Source organism: Epinephelus lanceolatus, chromosome 20 (genome assembly GCF_041903045.1).
Source record: "Epinephelus lanceolatus isolate andai-2023 chromosome 20, ASM4190304v1, whole genome shotgun sequence".
In the NCBI taxonomy this organism is placed as follows: Eukaryota; Metazoa; Chordata; class Actinopteri; order Perciformes; family Serranidae; genus Epinephelus; species Epinephelus lanceolatus.
Window position 1 is genome coordinate 3,953,891 of NC_135753.1, and position 14,636 is coordinate 3,968,526.

The following is a 14,636-nucleotide window of genomic DNA, read 5'->3' on the forward strand; positions in this document are numbered from 1 at the left end:
CTGCTAACACAAATACTCAGTAGAGCACCAAATGTGGATAATCTGCAGCTGGAAATGGTCTCCAACACAGTCTTTCCTCCTGTTTGTTTGATTGAAAACTACAATGAGCAGCAGTCTTTATTTTTTACAGTGCACCACAGGATCTTTCTTTCCTCTTTACTATTAAAAGGATGACAGTCCACCCTTTCTTCTGTCTTTTTAGTTTACATTAGGAGGGATCAGCGGGCTGGGTCACCTCTCCAGCCCCCCTTATAACACACACAGCATGCAGTTTGTATTTAAGATGTCAGAGGTTTGATTCCTAACAATGTTTCAGAAACAACCTTCATGTTTGCCTGCAGGAGTTTAAATACGCCTAAAGGTTTACCTTTAAAATACAATGTATCAGCTCATTGAGCAGTAATCCCTCTCAGTCATCACTGATGACCCACTCTCAGTGTGTGGTGGTGTATTTATTTGCCCTGTATTTTCTTCTTATTTTCCTATGTTTGGAACGTTCACAGTGCTCAAGCACAGTGCACAGGTGAGGTTGGAACTTTATAAAACGGAGCAACCAGGTGCCAGACTGTAAGCATCCCAGAGGAAGCTATGAATATCACATACAAAGTGGCAAGAAAACACAAATATAGCAAATGAGGGTGATTCTGGGGTTAATTTTCACTTTTACAATCACTAGGGAGTATGTTTGCAAACAGTAACTGACAATCCTGTATATTATGCCTGTCAGCGTGTCCTCATACAATGCTTTGTATGATATCCTATGAAAATGCCCACACAACAGTTCATATGATATCCTATGAATTATTGACGCACGGATGACATTACATCCTTAACGTACAGTTAAAGTTACTTTGGTTAGGTTTAGGCAAAGAAACATGGTGAGGACGTACCTTAAAATGACCCAAAGTTCACTTGGTTCCAAACATGCATCTCTAAGGGAAAGTCCATGTTTTTGTGACCCACAAAGCACCCCAACCTGCCTCTTTATAGAGCACTCGCAACTGCTTCCTTGTTTACTCCTAGCACATTAATCACGAGATCACAGCCTTTCAAAACATGTAGAATATATATGAATTTGGGTGCATTACTTTTCATAGGAAAAAGTACGAACAGTTCATGAGAACAGCCTGTACCTTTAAAGTTTAATGTAAAGGCATTTACATTGGACATTGTTTTTGTTTTAACATTTCACTCATTAAGCTTCAAGACGGAAAAGAGCTGGAAGAAGCTCGTGCATACGTCTTCTGTTACAGGTTTAAAGCTGCAGGGACATTTATGAGGAAATTAGAGACAAAACATGAAGTTGTAGTAAAACTTACTTACTTAACAAAGAAAATGTACAAAGTAAGAATAGAGCCATTTACTGAACTTTGGATAAATTTCAAATATCTTTTCATATCATTAATAAATCCATAAACCTGGACATAGAGCATTCAAAACTCAATGCAAATACTTAAGTCTCCAAAAGTAGAACAGAAGCCATAGCCTTCAGCTATCAGGCGCCTTTCTGTGGAACCAACTTCCAATTTCAATCTGGGTAGACTTAAAACTTTACTTTCTGATGAAGCTTATAACTAGGGCTGGCTCTTATAGTTAGGGCTGGCTTAGGCTTGGACCAGCCCTTAGTTAGGCAGATATAGGCCTAGTCTGCCAGGGGGGTTCCTGATTGGTGGATCTCTTTTTTGTCCCTCCTTTTATGTATTATTTTGTGATATGGATTACTATACATTTATTATGATGATCTTTTCTGTACACACGACGTCTATTGCACATCTGTCTGTCCTGGAGGAGGGATCCCTCCTCAGTTTCTATTCCTGTGTTTTCTACTATTTTTCCTTATCCACTGTGAGGGTCCAAGGACAGAGGAATGTCATATGTTGGGCCTCTGAGGCAAATCATGATTTGTGATATTGGACTTTATCAATAAATTTGAATACCTGACACAACCAATGAGCAAATCCCTCAAACACGCTGATACCAACCATTACTGTTCAATTAAGAATGTGTATATAAAGTCAATATCAGGTGCAACATTGCTTTTTTGTTTTACTTATAAAAAACAAATGTATCTACTTTTAAATGTTAGTCTATTAGGCACTCATGTTAGCCTTGTTTCTTCTTCACCTTACATTTATTACTGTACTGTTTCTATTCTTATGTTGTGGCTTTTGAGCAATAATGGCAAAAGAATTTCCTTTATGATCAATAAATCTTATCTGGATTTAATGACTAAATCAAGGCCATTTCTACAAACATACTGGTTCACAATAAATCTTTGGTGACATGACTCCTCTAACCCCCCAAACAAGTTGGTCTGCTCCTTTAAAGTCATCACATGAGAGTGTTCCGATCCTGGTGCAAACGGTGACAACGTTAACAGAGTTAAGGTGGAATTCTATGTGGGCGTGTGAAAGCCCTCAGTGAGGACTGTCAGGCTCAGCCTCGCCTGCGTGGGACAGAAATCTGCTCCAGATCCCGAGAGTCGACGCCCTGCTCGGCCTTATTGGCACCACATGTGAGTCAGCGGGGCTGTGTTAGTAAACACACACACATACACACACACACAGAGAGCGGCCTGAGATGTGAAACTAAATCTCTGTAATGCTGTCAAATGGCCGGTAAACAAAAGTGGTAAGGAGGCATTAAAGCAGCCTCTCATCTGAGAAGAGGAATGTCCTGAATGCCAAACTCGCTCACCGTCAGCTGCAGAAAAGAGAAAGTACCAACTACACACAACACATACTTTCAAAATAAATTCTTCATTTTGTAGGACACTTCAGTCATTTCAGTCTTTTGGTTTGGGTGGATCAAAGCAAAGAGACGAGACAAATGATTTGGAGGAAGAAAAGAGGAGGACATCATGTTCAGATGGTGAAGCAATACGGGGCTGGTGTTAACTTCTCCAGTGCTTTACTTTGCAATAAACTGAATCTCTTTGAGTTTTGGAATATTGGTCCACCAAAACAAAACATTCATCACCATTTTCTGACCGTTTCTGGACCAAACATTAGAGAGCCGCAATGATGAGTTGATCAAAAGAACATTTATCTACAACTACTTTGACAACTGATTAAAGTGAGATACCTCAGGCGAAAACACAGTACACTTCATACACTGGTCAGTTTTGAGATTTTGGGCTATTTCTGGAAATTTGAAATAATGCCTCATCTCCATATATAAACATAACATTTCAGAAAACTTGTAATACAAAAGATAGTTTTCTTAATGTAAGTTATCAACTGGGGAAGTTTCAGGTGACACCTGTAAGTTAAAATCTTTACCCTAGTGTTGTATTTTTGTTCTAAAAATGAATGATGACATTTTCTATCTGTGCCACTTCTTTTCTTAAAATGAGTTTGAATCTAGACTTCAATAGCACTTACAGGTACCACAGTTTAGTAGTTTCATTCCTATTGATATTGTGAAGGTTTTTACAGAGGAGTTGGTTCATATATCATTCAGAGCCTGATTTATAGAACATGTCAAACCGTAAAAAACATCCTGAAAACTGATTTTTTATTCTATTTTTATGGCTGTTGCCAGTATTTACTAATTAATGGCGTGATAAAAAAGATATTCTAAATACCCTCTCTAAAAACCTTTGACTCTAATATGTCAACAAAATGAAACAAGAATTCTGAACCTGTCTTTGTCCAATGTTCAGATTTCTGTTGTGCAAATGTATGCAAACCGGCAAATATTTAATTAGATGATGCATCATTTTCATATTTAAACAAAATTTAGAAAACTTGTGATACAAAAAATAATTGTCTTATAGTAAGTAATCAACTAGGGATGTTTCATGGTGATATATATTACTTAAAATTGTTTTTTCTTGTTTTTCTTTCTCCTTAATTGTTTAAATACTTTTTCAAGAAAAAACAGACAGAAGTTTAGTGATTCCAGCTTCTCAAATTTGACAATTGGCTCCTTTTTGTTCAGATATATGATAGTAACTTAAATATCTTTCAGTTTTTGGATGAAATTAGACATTTTTAGATGTTATCTTGGATTCCTAAAACTTTCTGTGCATGGTTAATTGATTTATGGAGAAAATAACCAGCAGTAATGAAAATAACCGTTAGCTGCTGCCTTAATCACGTTTAAGGTCAGCGAATCCCTCACATGCAGTCTGACAGGATCACAACCAGGTGAGGACACCCGCCAGGTACAGTAACCAATCACAGCTGAGATATGTGTTTAATACAGATGAAAGTAAACCGCAGCCTGAAGGTGTTCAGACTGCATGCAAAGACACAGTCAGAGGCCACGAGACACAAAAAACACAAATGGTTGTGAATTTAGGTAATTTGCAACAGATGGTTCAAATCAGTTTGAGAAGTAACACAGTATTTGTGTCGCTGAAGGTCTTAAAAATTAAAAGATGTAAAACTAAAGGCGATCCAACTGAAGTGAAAATAGAGGAAAACGAGGATTGCATTGTTAAACTTTTCTGTCATGTGCTTCTGCTGTTCAGTGTCAAATTATTCCAGCAGTGATGTTCAGTTTCAAACATAAAGACAGAAACAAACAAGATAGACTGTGGGAAACAGGGACTGCCTCTTCAACATCAAACCAACTTCAACTGCTCTGTGCTACTCCTGCACTTATCTGTCATGTTTCCATCAGCTTTTATTGTGTTTTCATTGTTTTAACAAAGTGATTTTGTGGCAGGTTTTTCATTTTCAGACCTCGTCTACAAACCAGATTTCTCTCTCGAGACAATAAAGTTTGAGCTAAATTGGAGTTGAAGTGCCAGCTTGTAACTCCCTCTGTCTGTCTGGGTTCCCAGGCCACTTTATTTATAATGAGAGAGCAGATAAGCTGTCCGATCTGACATCTTCAAATACCAACATGCCAAAGAGACTCCGCCACTGCTTGGCTCGGGTTTCACTGATGACTTTCTGACACGCTAAAGGAAACCACATCCAAACTGTGAACATCGATAGAGTCTGAACCTCAGCAGTCCACCATCACAAGACAGAAATAGGGACGCACCTTCAAACAGCTGTATTTATTCAAGTTTCTTACCAAATTCTACATATTACAATATTACATTTGAACACATCATGAGAACATGATAATTAACTTTCACCAAACAATCATTTTATTGAATATAGCTCGAACACATCATTGTGTAATTCAACACAACCTCCATTAGCTGCTAGTTCGGGCCACCAGCTGCTAACAGCTAACATTAGCTAGCTCTCCTCCTATCTGTCACATGATGCCATTGGGTCCAAAAAAGACTTTTTCCCCACTGACTTACATTGTGAAAGAGACATCTGCAAATCAGTGGATAAATATATTTTTTTGAGTGTCACAACCCCACAAAAAAACTTATTTCACCATCAGGATTTGATTCTTTCAGTCTGATAACATTTTGAAAGTCCTGAAGAGCTGCATGATCCAGCACGCTTAACAGGAAGTTAGTCGCTCAGCCAGTGGAAGCCTCTAGTGCACCAGATCTTCAGTATGTGCCCAATGATGCCAAAGCAACGCAAATCATCTGGGTAATTTCATAAGTGGCAGTTGAAAATGTTTTGCTTCATGTGCCACCGAACAACTTTCACAGGAATGAATGGGGCCCCACCTCCAATGCTGTATCCAGGTCTCTTAATACAGCCAAGGCTTGAAAGCCCAGCGCCTGGTTCTGGGGGCGTGGTCTGACCAGCGTCTGTTGTCACAGCGGATGTTACGGTGTGAGATTACAAGAATGTCTATAGTAATATCCTACATATTTGTGAATTCAAGTACATTTTATGAACCTAAAAATAGAAGGGTACTGTCTACTGGCAGTTAGCGGGAACTCTCACGCCGCCGACACAGACACTTTTGCCAGGCAACAGCACAGAGAGTAAAAACATGACACATAAGCAACAGTTTGACAATAACACCCAAAACAGAAGACTCACTCTCAGTGGTTTCTGTGACAGGAAAATGACTTTCAAAATACTCAAAATTACAAAACCAACCAAAACACACGGGACCTTCTATAGACCACACCTCTCGTTCCATAGATGAAGTGTGGACGAAATCATCACAGTAAATAAGTAATATGTATTAAGTAAAGTATATGTAAAACAGCAGTTTACTTCAGTGGATCACCCGGGACCAGCCGAAGATTCACAACTTTGACTCATGGACATTTTGAGAAACAGGGCAGAAGCTACAGAATCAGTCAGACCTGACTGACCAGAGGGAAATTAAAAAGCCAAGAAGAAGTTCTCTTTTATCTCAGCAGGAAAACTCTTATCACGACTGTTAAAGTAACAACTTCCTGTTATGACACATTAACAACATTTAACAATTAGCCACTTTTTCCATACAGCTGCCCATACACACACACACACCCACACTCACACCCACACACACACACACACACACACACACACACACTGGGAGTCTTCAAGTACAACCAGTTTCACACTGAGAAGGATTGGAAAAGTCTCTGTTTCAGTTTGGAACACATCTAAAGTCAATGTTGGTCTCCCTGTGTGGTTTAAAAAGAGAGGAAGAGGGACTGTTGAGTCTGCAGGAGTCATTCAGGGACAGTTACCAAGGTTGAGATGGTTTGCTTCAATCTTTAATTCTCTCTTCTCTTTCCCACCCAATCCTCCCTCTCTGTTTGAACTCGCCTGTCTTTAGCAAGGCCACTGCTCGCTGCCTTCCTGTCCTCCAAGAGGGACGACACAGCGTGCTGGCAGAGAGGAAAGAAAAACAGCGACATCTCACTCTGAGGATTTTTCAACATACCACGAACATTGCTCATTTTGTTCTGACAATAGCTGATTTATGTCTCATTTTGGAAACTCTACCCTGGAGAGACAGGAAGACAGGAGCCACTTAAATCTGGACAAAATAAAACAGGTCAGTGTTTCCCCTGTATGCAACCAGCAGTAGCGCACCGCCACTGCTGAAATATGACCGCCGCTGCTGATTTTTATTTTTTATTTTTTCATTTTGGCTTAGAATCTACGGTTATATTATTTGGCGCTACGGACGCTTCATATCCAGGCCTATAGAACAGGTCTACACCTTGTCCTTTTATTAAACAAACTAAATAGCCTTATATTATTTATCTTATTTACATGATGGCATGTCATTTCTGTCTCTACATGGTCGCGCATTTACAATTCTCCTCTGCTCTCTGTATCGCACACGGCGGAGTTTCACCCCAATGTGCACACACACACACTCACACTCACACACACACACTCACACACTCAAGTGAGCACACTAGAACGTGGCTCGGGAGGCATTTTCCTGACCGAACCCAACCCAAGTCTGAGACATTTATAACCAAGCCGGGCCCAAACCTGCAGCACGGCACTAATGGAGCAGAGCCTGTGTTGCGTTCAGGCGTTGTCACGTAAATAATAAATTCCAGCACTTGAATAGGCCATAGCACAACACAGCAGCATGTCAAGTGGGCCAAACCCAAGCAAATTTTTTGAGTTTTATCCCAATGTAGGATTGAGTCAAAATAAAGTACTATGTGTGTGTTCATGGTGATGAAGGATCCCAGAAACTCTACATGTTATTACAAACATTCACTGCAGTACAGAACATCACTATCAGTTCTCCTTTGCTGTGTGATCTTCTGTAAATCTACAGCATCTTCAGATTTCTCCCAGTCACTCTGTGTGTTTGCATTCGGCAGGTCTGGACACAATCTCTAGTTGTTTACTATTGAGTGATTCATCTCCTCAGACATAGAGCATCTTTGGCGGCTGGTCACACATCAAAGGAGAGCCAAACGATGTGGTGGGACGATGTCGACTACAGCGAGTCACCAGGAATTCAAACCAGTTACGACTGCACGGACACAACCATAAACACGCTATAAACACGGTGAAGCCACGTCACAATAAAAAAAAGTGACAGACATGGAGGGAAAAGGTAGAGGAGTGAAGAGGACAGAAAAAGTTGAAAAGCAGCAGAGAAAACTTGGAGATGGAGAGAAAACAGGAGTTAAGGCCAAGAAAAAAGACAAGAGAAGAGGGAATCAAAAGGAAGCAGAGTGAAAAGAAAAATGTAAGCATGAGAAAAGAAAACAGAGAAAGGAAACACGCTAATTATGGTTTATTTTCACATCAGCCAGACGTCTTTGTCTTCCTATCCGCTGCTGAGAGCCGCTGTTTCCTCTCAGTTGTCGGAGGCCAGTGAACCGGCCCAAAGCTCTTCGCAGGGTTGCTAGTTTGAATCCCCAGACGGACCCAGCCACCAGAATAGATCCAACAATGACCGGTTTATTCAGTCTGCCAGAACAGGGAAGGGTAGACTGAGGTTAGAGAGAGCAGCAGAGAGGGAGGGCAAGATGAAAGTGGATTGTGGAATGTCGCTAATGATGTGTTCAATTAAGTTCAATTAGCCTAATTGTCCTCTGTGTGTTGGGGAGCTATGGGGGGAAGATAAACAGGGTCGGAGGAGAAGAATTTAAATAGAATAGGCTCATGGAAAGAAAACGGTGGACAGATAGATATTGTGTCGGAGCTAAACGGAGGTTGACACTCGGTATCCGCCAAGAATCCAGTCGTCCCTCCACTCCCTTACTCACCATTTCTGTTGCCCAAAATAATTACCGAGGTCCCTGAATGCATCAGTTATTCCCAACAAAGCACAGGATCGCTGGCTGGGTGCAAAATATTCTCATGGCGGGCCGCGTTACATCTTAGAAACACAACATCAAGGTTTTATCAGTTTCTATGAGAAGTGGCAAAGTCTTTTTTGAAACGCTCGACGCAGGCTTTTTAACCTCTTTCAGCTCAGACTTTTTAGAATTTTTACAGCACATTAAAAGGATTCAGTCAGCTAAAAAAATAACCACAACGACAAAGGTAGATGAATATGTCAACAAAACATCAAACACTTCCCATTTCTTACCAACAGTCAATGCTGATTTCATTTCACATCTTAACCCATACCATGATCTTTCTCTGTGTCTAAGTAAGTTCTTAAACCAAAGCTTGAAGTAATTACCCCCAAAAGGACCATTTGTACATCAGTTACTCACCTCATGTTACATTGAATTCATGACGAAATTTTTGTTTTTCTCACATGCCTCCAAGGTAAATGGAGAATCCGGGAAAAAAAAAGAGAAAATTCTTATTGACTTTAAGTAAAAAAGGGTCCATGTTTAACAAAAGCAAAATTAGATCAAATCATCTGTTTACAAACTCTTACACAACTTGTGTAGTATAATCCAAGTCTCATTTATCCAGTCAGATGATCAGTGCTTCACAAATAGACAGTCCACAGGGAACTGAATGCAAAGTGACAATCTATACTCACTTAAAAGCCAGACTCCACTGATGAAAAACAGTACTTTTACATCACTAAACACAGGAGCTGCTGCTCTACTGCTGTCTTGATTTGTGTTACTGTGTGACTTAATTGTTTCAAGGGGTTTGTTCTGATTCACCAAAGTCACACAATAAGACAAACAAACTAACTGATGGAGGCAGTGGAAGACCAGCAGCTCCCATGTTCAGCCAGGTAAAATTACTGTATGTGTCAATGGAGTCTGGATTTGAAGAGAGCGTAGATTAGTTTCACTTTCAGTTTAGTTTTAGTTTTTTTTTTTCTGTGTGTGAAAATGCATGTTTGTGTTAAGTACTGAGCATACGACAAATAAATAAAATATATGAATAAATAAGACTTGGATTACACTAAGCAAGTTGTGTTGAATTGAATTCTCCCTTCACTGTGGATGCCTGCAAGAAAAACAAAGTTTTCCTCATGAATCCAAAGTAACACTGGGTAAGTAACTGGAATACAAATGATTATTTAGGGGTGAAGTATTCCTAAATAATCAATATGTTATAACAGCTGAGTGATTGGTCACCTGGCTGGTTTGATTGTCTTGAACTTGAAGTACATCTTCTTTTTGTTATCTCCACTAAGGTGACGTTTACTGTCACTGAAACTGATTCTCTTCAAAAATGGTGTCAAAAGTCAGTAAATCTGAACAAAACTCATAACAGTCCTGGGCAGCCTGCAGGCATACAGCCTCTGACAAAGTCAATCAATCAGACAGATGGAGCAGTACGAGAGGCAAAACTTTGGGTAAAAAAGTTTCTAATGGGTTCTGTAGAGAATCTGTCCAAAATTTAAATGGACCTCTGAGTGATGTTTGCAGGTGTGTGTCTCTAAGTTCTTGATTTTAATAAAAATCTTTTGTGTAACGGGACTGAAACAGTTCAAATGTATCAAACAGACTTCACTGACGTACATAAAGTGTTTTACAAGGGTTCTAATGATGTTCTCATTGGTTTGTAAGTGCCTGTAAGCAGAGAGGATCATTTAAATACAGGTAAGAACAGTATCCTGAGTAGTATCTAACAAAGAAAAAGCAGCAGAAATAGCTGATTTTACATCAAACAGAGGAGATCTAATAGCTTCTAATGCCAGGTTTATCCACAGAGAGGAACTCTTTAAGCAGCAATACATTCTGTGTTTGCTTTAAAGAAAGCTGCTCCTCTCGGCCTGTCTGCACACATCCAGTTCATAAAAATCTTTTCCATCTGCTGTTCCAGACTCTCGCCTACAGAAACTCAAACTGCATGAACAGAAAATCCAGAAGGAGACGTCACAGTCCCGCCCACACTGCCTGACTGACAGGTGAGCTCGTGGAAAGTGCTGCACGGGGATTTCACAACCATCAGCAGTCAGCACCAGGACAAGGCTTTTGCTGCACTGAAAAACTGTGTTGCCTTTTCCACTGTAGGGGTGGGGGTGGGGGGCTTTTCCACTGGAGTACTTTGCTCATACAGGTGAATTTACGTGTGTGTGTGTGTGTGTGTGTGTGTGTGGGGGGGGGGGGGGGGGGGGGGATGAGAGATGCCAGTAATGCATATGGCAATGCTCAAAAAGTTATCTTTAGTACGATCACTGAAAATAGCGCAGCTTTACCAAATGACTGAATTTGCCATATAACATCAGTTACAGCGGCTGTATAGTTGGCAAATCCAGTGCTTATTGTAGGTTAGCAAGTTAGCGTGACTGACTCGTGGCTATTTCAGTAGCATGAAAGGACATAACGTTAGCTACAGTAGCTGTAAAGTTGTCTCATCCAGTGCTAATGGTAATTTAGCAAGTCAGAGTGACTGACTTTTAGCTGTTTCATTAGAATTATGTGTCATAATGTTAACGCAGCTGTATAGTGGACTCATCTAATGCTATGGTAAGTTAGTAAGTCAGCATGGCTGACTTGCAGCTATTTTATTTGAACTATATGACATAATGTTAGCTACAGTAGCTGTGATGTCAACTTATCTAATGCCAATGGTAAGTTAGCAAGTTAGCGTGACTGACCTGTTGCTATATTATTACAATGATATGACATAACATTAGCTACGGTAGCTGTAAAGTCAACTCATCTGATGCTAATGGTAGGTTTGCAAGTTAGCCTGACAGGCTTGCGTCTATTTCATTAACAATGAAATGACATAACGTTAGCTGCAGTAGCTGAGAGATTGACGTATCTACTGCTAATGGTAAGTTAGCAAGTTAGTATGACTGAGTTTGGGCTATTTCATTAGAATGAAATGATATAACACAACTAAAGATAATGTAAATAAACCTTTCATACATAAGGCTAACTCTGCCACAATTACGTCAGATAATTTTTCACCGGCACTTAATGACTCTCTGTTACCTCACAACGTCAGAGTCTTAAGATATTTTTGTCTGTTTATTTATTAGTTGACATTATTTGGATTATAGTGAAATAAACTGTTTAGCACGTGTTTGTCATCTTCTGATGTTAGATAATAAACTACAATTAACCGTGTGGTTTCTTCAGCCTTTAAACGTGAAAGAAATAATGACTTGACATTTATTATGATATTTATCAATATCGACTGATAGGAAAATTTTTGACCTTATAAAACCTTTGCCATACCGTCCAGCCCTATCACACAACTACTTCTTTCTTCTCCCTCCCTTCCTCTCTCTCTCTCTCTCTCTCTCTCGTTTTGGACTCCTACTCGCTCTTTGTCGCTACCGTCTGTCAGAAAAGAGTTCCAGCATTCTTACTGCTTTAAAACACACACACACACACACACACACATACACACACACACACAGTGACACATGAATCTACTCTGACTTTAAGTAGATAATGAGGTATTCTTTGAAAACAGCAGGAGGCGATTACAGAGGTTAGTGCGTGTGTGTGTGTGTGTGTGTGTGTGTGTGTGTGTGTGTGTGTGTGAGTGCATATCTGACGGGTTCGGCTGAGTGAGTATGCAGGTGGAATTAAGCAGGTGGTGGACACACACACACAGAGTGGTCATTTCCAACACAGCTGCTTTTTTGTCTTTTACACACACATACACAAAACTGTAACACACGCAAATATTTGCTCACACACACACACACACACACATACGTAACACATTCCATGACACAAAATAAAAATGCAGATTTACACACTGACTGTCGAGCTGCTGCCATTTGTTCATACACACACACGCACACACACACACACACACACGCACAACTGAAGTGTAACTACACACCCCTCATCTTGGCCACCGTCCATACACACACACACACACACACACACACACACACACATTTTGTCTCTCTCTGCGTGTCATTCTATATACACTGATGCAGACCTCGATGCTCGCACACACGAGTCATTTGTACTCACCAGCCTCGGCAAAGGTGATGATCTCCGTCGTCTCCTGCACGTCTGCGCTGTCTCCTGTCCGAACTGCTGCCGCGGCCGCTCCTCCCCCTCCTCCTCGACCTCCCCGCCCTCGCGCCTCCTCCTCCCCCTCGATCTGCACACTGCCGTCCTCTGCCACTCGCCCCACGTGGAGCTTGCGCAGGGCGTTGAGGAGCGCGGCGCGCGGCACAGGCCGCGTGATGTTCGGCCGGGCTTGGAGGTGCAGCATGTTGAGGATGTGCCTCTTCACCGCTTCCACCACATCCTGCTGGGCCGCCTCGTCTTCTTGGTCATGTGCCACCATGTCATCCGACGTGCCCCCTTCATTTCTCCTCATCCTGGCCAGGGCGCAGGAGGGGCAGTGGGAGCTGGAGGCAGCATCCGGCAGCGGCTGGTGGTGAGGATGGATGGTCAGTGAGAGTGGCAGAGGCTGAAGTTTGGATGCCGGGTCCAAGAACGAGCCGCAGTTCTGGACCAGCAGCAGGACGGTCCAGCTGAGCAGAGGTAAGACAGACATGATGGCAGGAGTCACCTGACTGGCTGCCAGGCTGGATTTGGTGATGCTGCCGGATGTGGATGCTCAGGCGGAGTCAGAAAAAATGAAGAAAGTCGAGTTTTGTCTGAAAGTGTCTAACCAAAAAAATTCAGTCCTGGTTGATGAAAGAAAAGTCTTCTTCTGTTTAAGATTCACCTTCCCTCCTTCCTCTGCCTCCTCTCCGTCTTATTGTCTTTGTCTTTCTCCTCTCTCGTTCTCTCCTCAGAAGTTTGGAAGCTGCAAAGTTCAGCTCAGCTCACAGTCCACCTGCGAAAACGGAGGGAAAAAAAGCTGCAAAGACACGAGAGAGAGGAGGACAAAAAAAAAGAAAAAAATGCAGAGAGAGAGAAAATGAGTAATCCTTATCTTTTTTGTCAGGGACAGATGGCTGGAAAATGTGGAGGCGTCACAAGAAAGAAAGAAAAAGAAACAAAACAAGAAGAAGAAGAAGAAGAAGAAGAAACTCTCAGATGTGATGAATGGATGATGAAAAGGGAAAACTCTGGAGTGCAGGAGGATCCTTGTTCCCGGGGTGAAGTCGCTGCAGAGTGTGTGTTCAGAGCGTGTGTGTTCGAGAGGCAGTTTGACTAAGTTATCCCAGATGAAGGGAGTTCCTCTCTCTCTCTCTTTTTACCTCTTTTCCTCTCTCTCTCTCTGTCTGTGTTGAATGCGTTCCCTCGCTCACCAGTTGAATGGTTTTACCGGAGTGGGCTGGACTCTCTCTCTCTCCTCGCTCTCTTCTTTCTTTCCTCTCTCTCGCCCTGGCTGCCTCCTACCATAATTATACCTCCCTCCCTCCCTCCTCCCTCCATCCCTCTCTCTCTCTCCTCCACTACAGTCTCCTCCCATCTCGCTCCGTGACTCATAGCACTTCCAACTTTTACCTTCTCTCTCCCTCCCTCCCTCCTCCCTCCCTCCCTCTCTTTCTTTCTTTATTTCTCCCCTCCCTCCCTCTGTTCGGCTGTTAATGGAGCAAAGCTGGGATTCCTTTATCCCTCCCTCCCTCCCTCGACTGTGAATGAGTTACGTGTTGAGGGGAAAACTCTTGGATGACTTGGACTTTGCCTGTGACTCTTCTCTCCATCTGTCTGACAGTCTATCAGTCAGTCAGTCTGTCTGTCTGACAGATTTGTTTAGTCTGGTTGCTGTTCGGCTCCAGTCAACATGACATCATGGCTCATGACTGTGCGGTCTCGCCTTGTCGCGTTGGGGCAGCCGAAGCGCCAGTGCAGGTTGCCAATTCAGATTCTTCTCTCTTGTTTTTTCTCCTTTGTTTTAGTGCTGTTTTATCTCTGTGACTGAATATTCTACACTCAAGGTGTCACAAGTTCCAGAAGTGAGAAAACCTCATTCAGAATCCCACTGACATTTCTAACAATAATAATAACCAAAACTCCAGCCTGGAAGCAGAGCTTGTCTCAG

General features: G+C 41.7%; 1 protein-coding gene across 1 annotated transcript in view; it reads right to left on the reverse strand.

Moving 5' to 3' along the window:
- Positions 1–14,157, reverse strand: part of inhbaa (inhibin subunit beta Aa) — a 29,023-nt gene extending 14,866 nt beyond the window's left edge. The window contains exon 1 of the mRNA XM_033638501.2: positions 12,662–14,157. Coding sequence (XP_033494392.1) covers positions 12,662–13,196 — 535 coding nt within the window. The 5' untranslated portion in view covers positions 13,197–14,157. The remainder of the gene's footprint in view (positions 1–12,661) is intronic.
- Between the last annotated feature and the right edge of the window lie 479 nt (positions 14,158–14,636).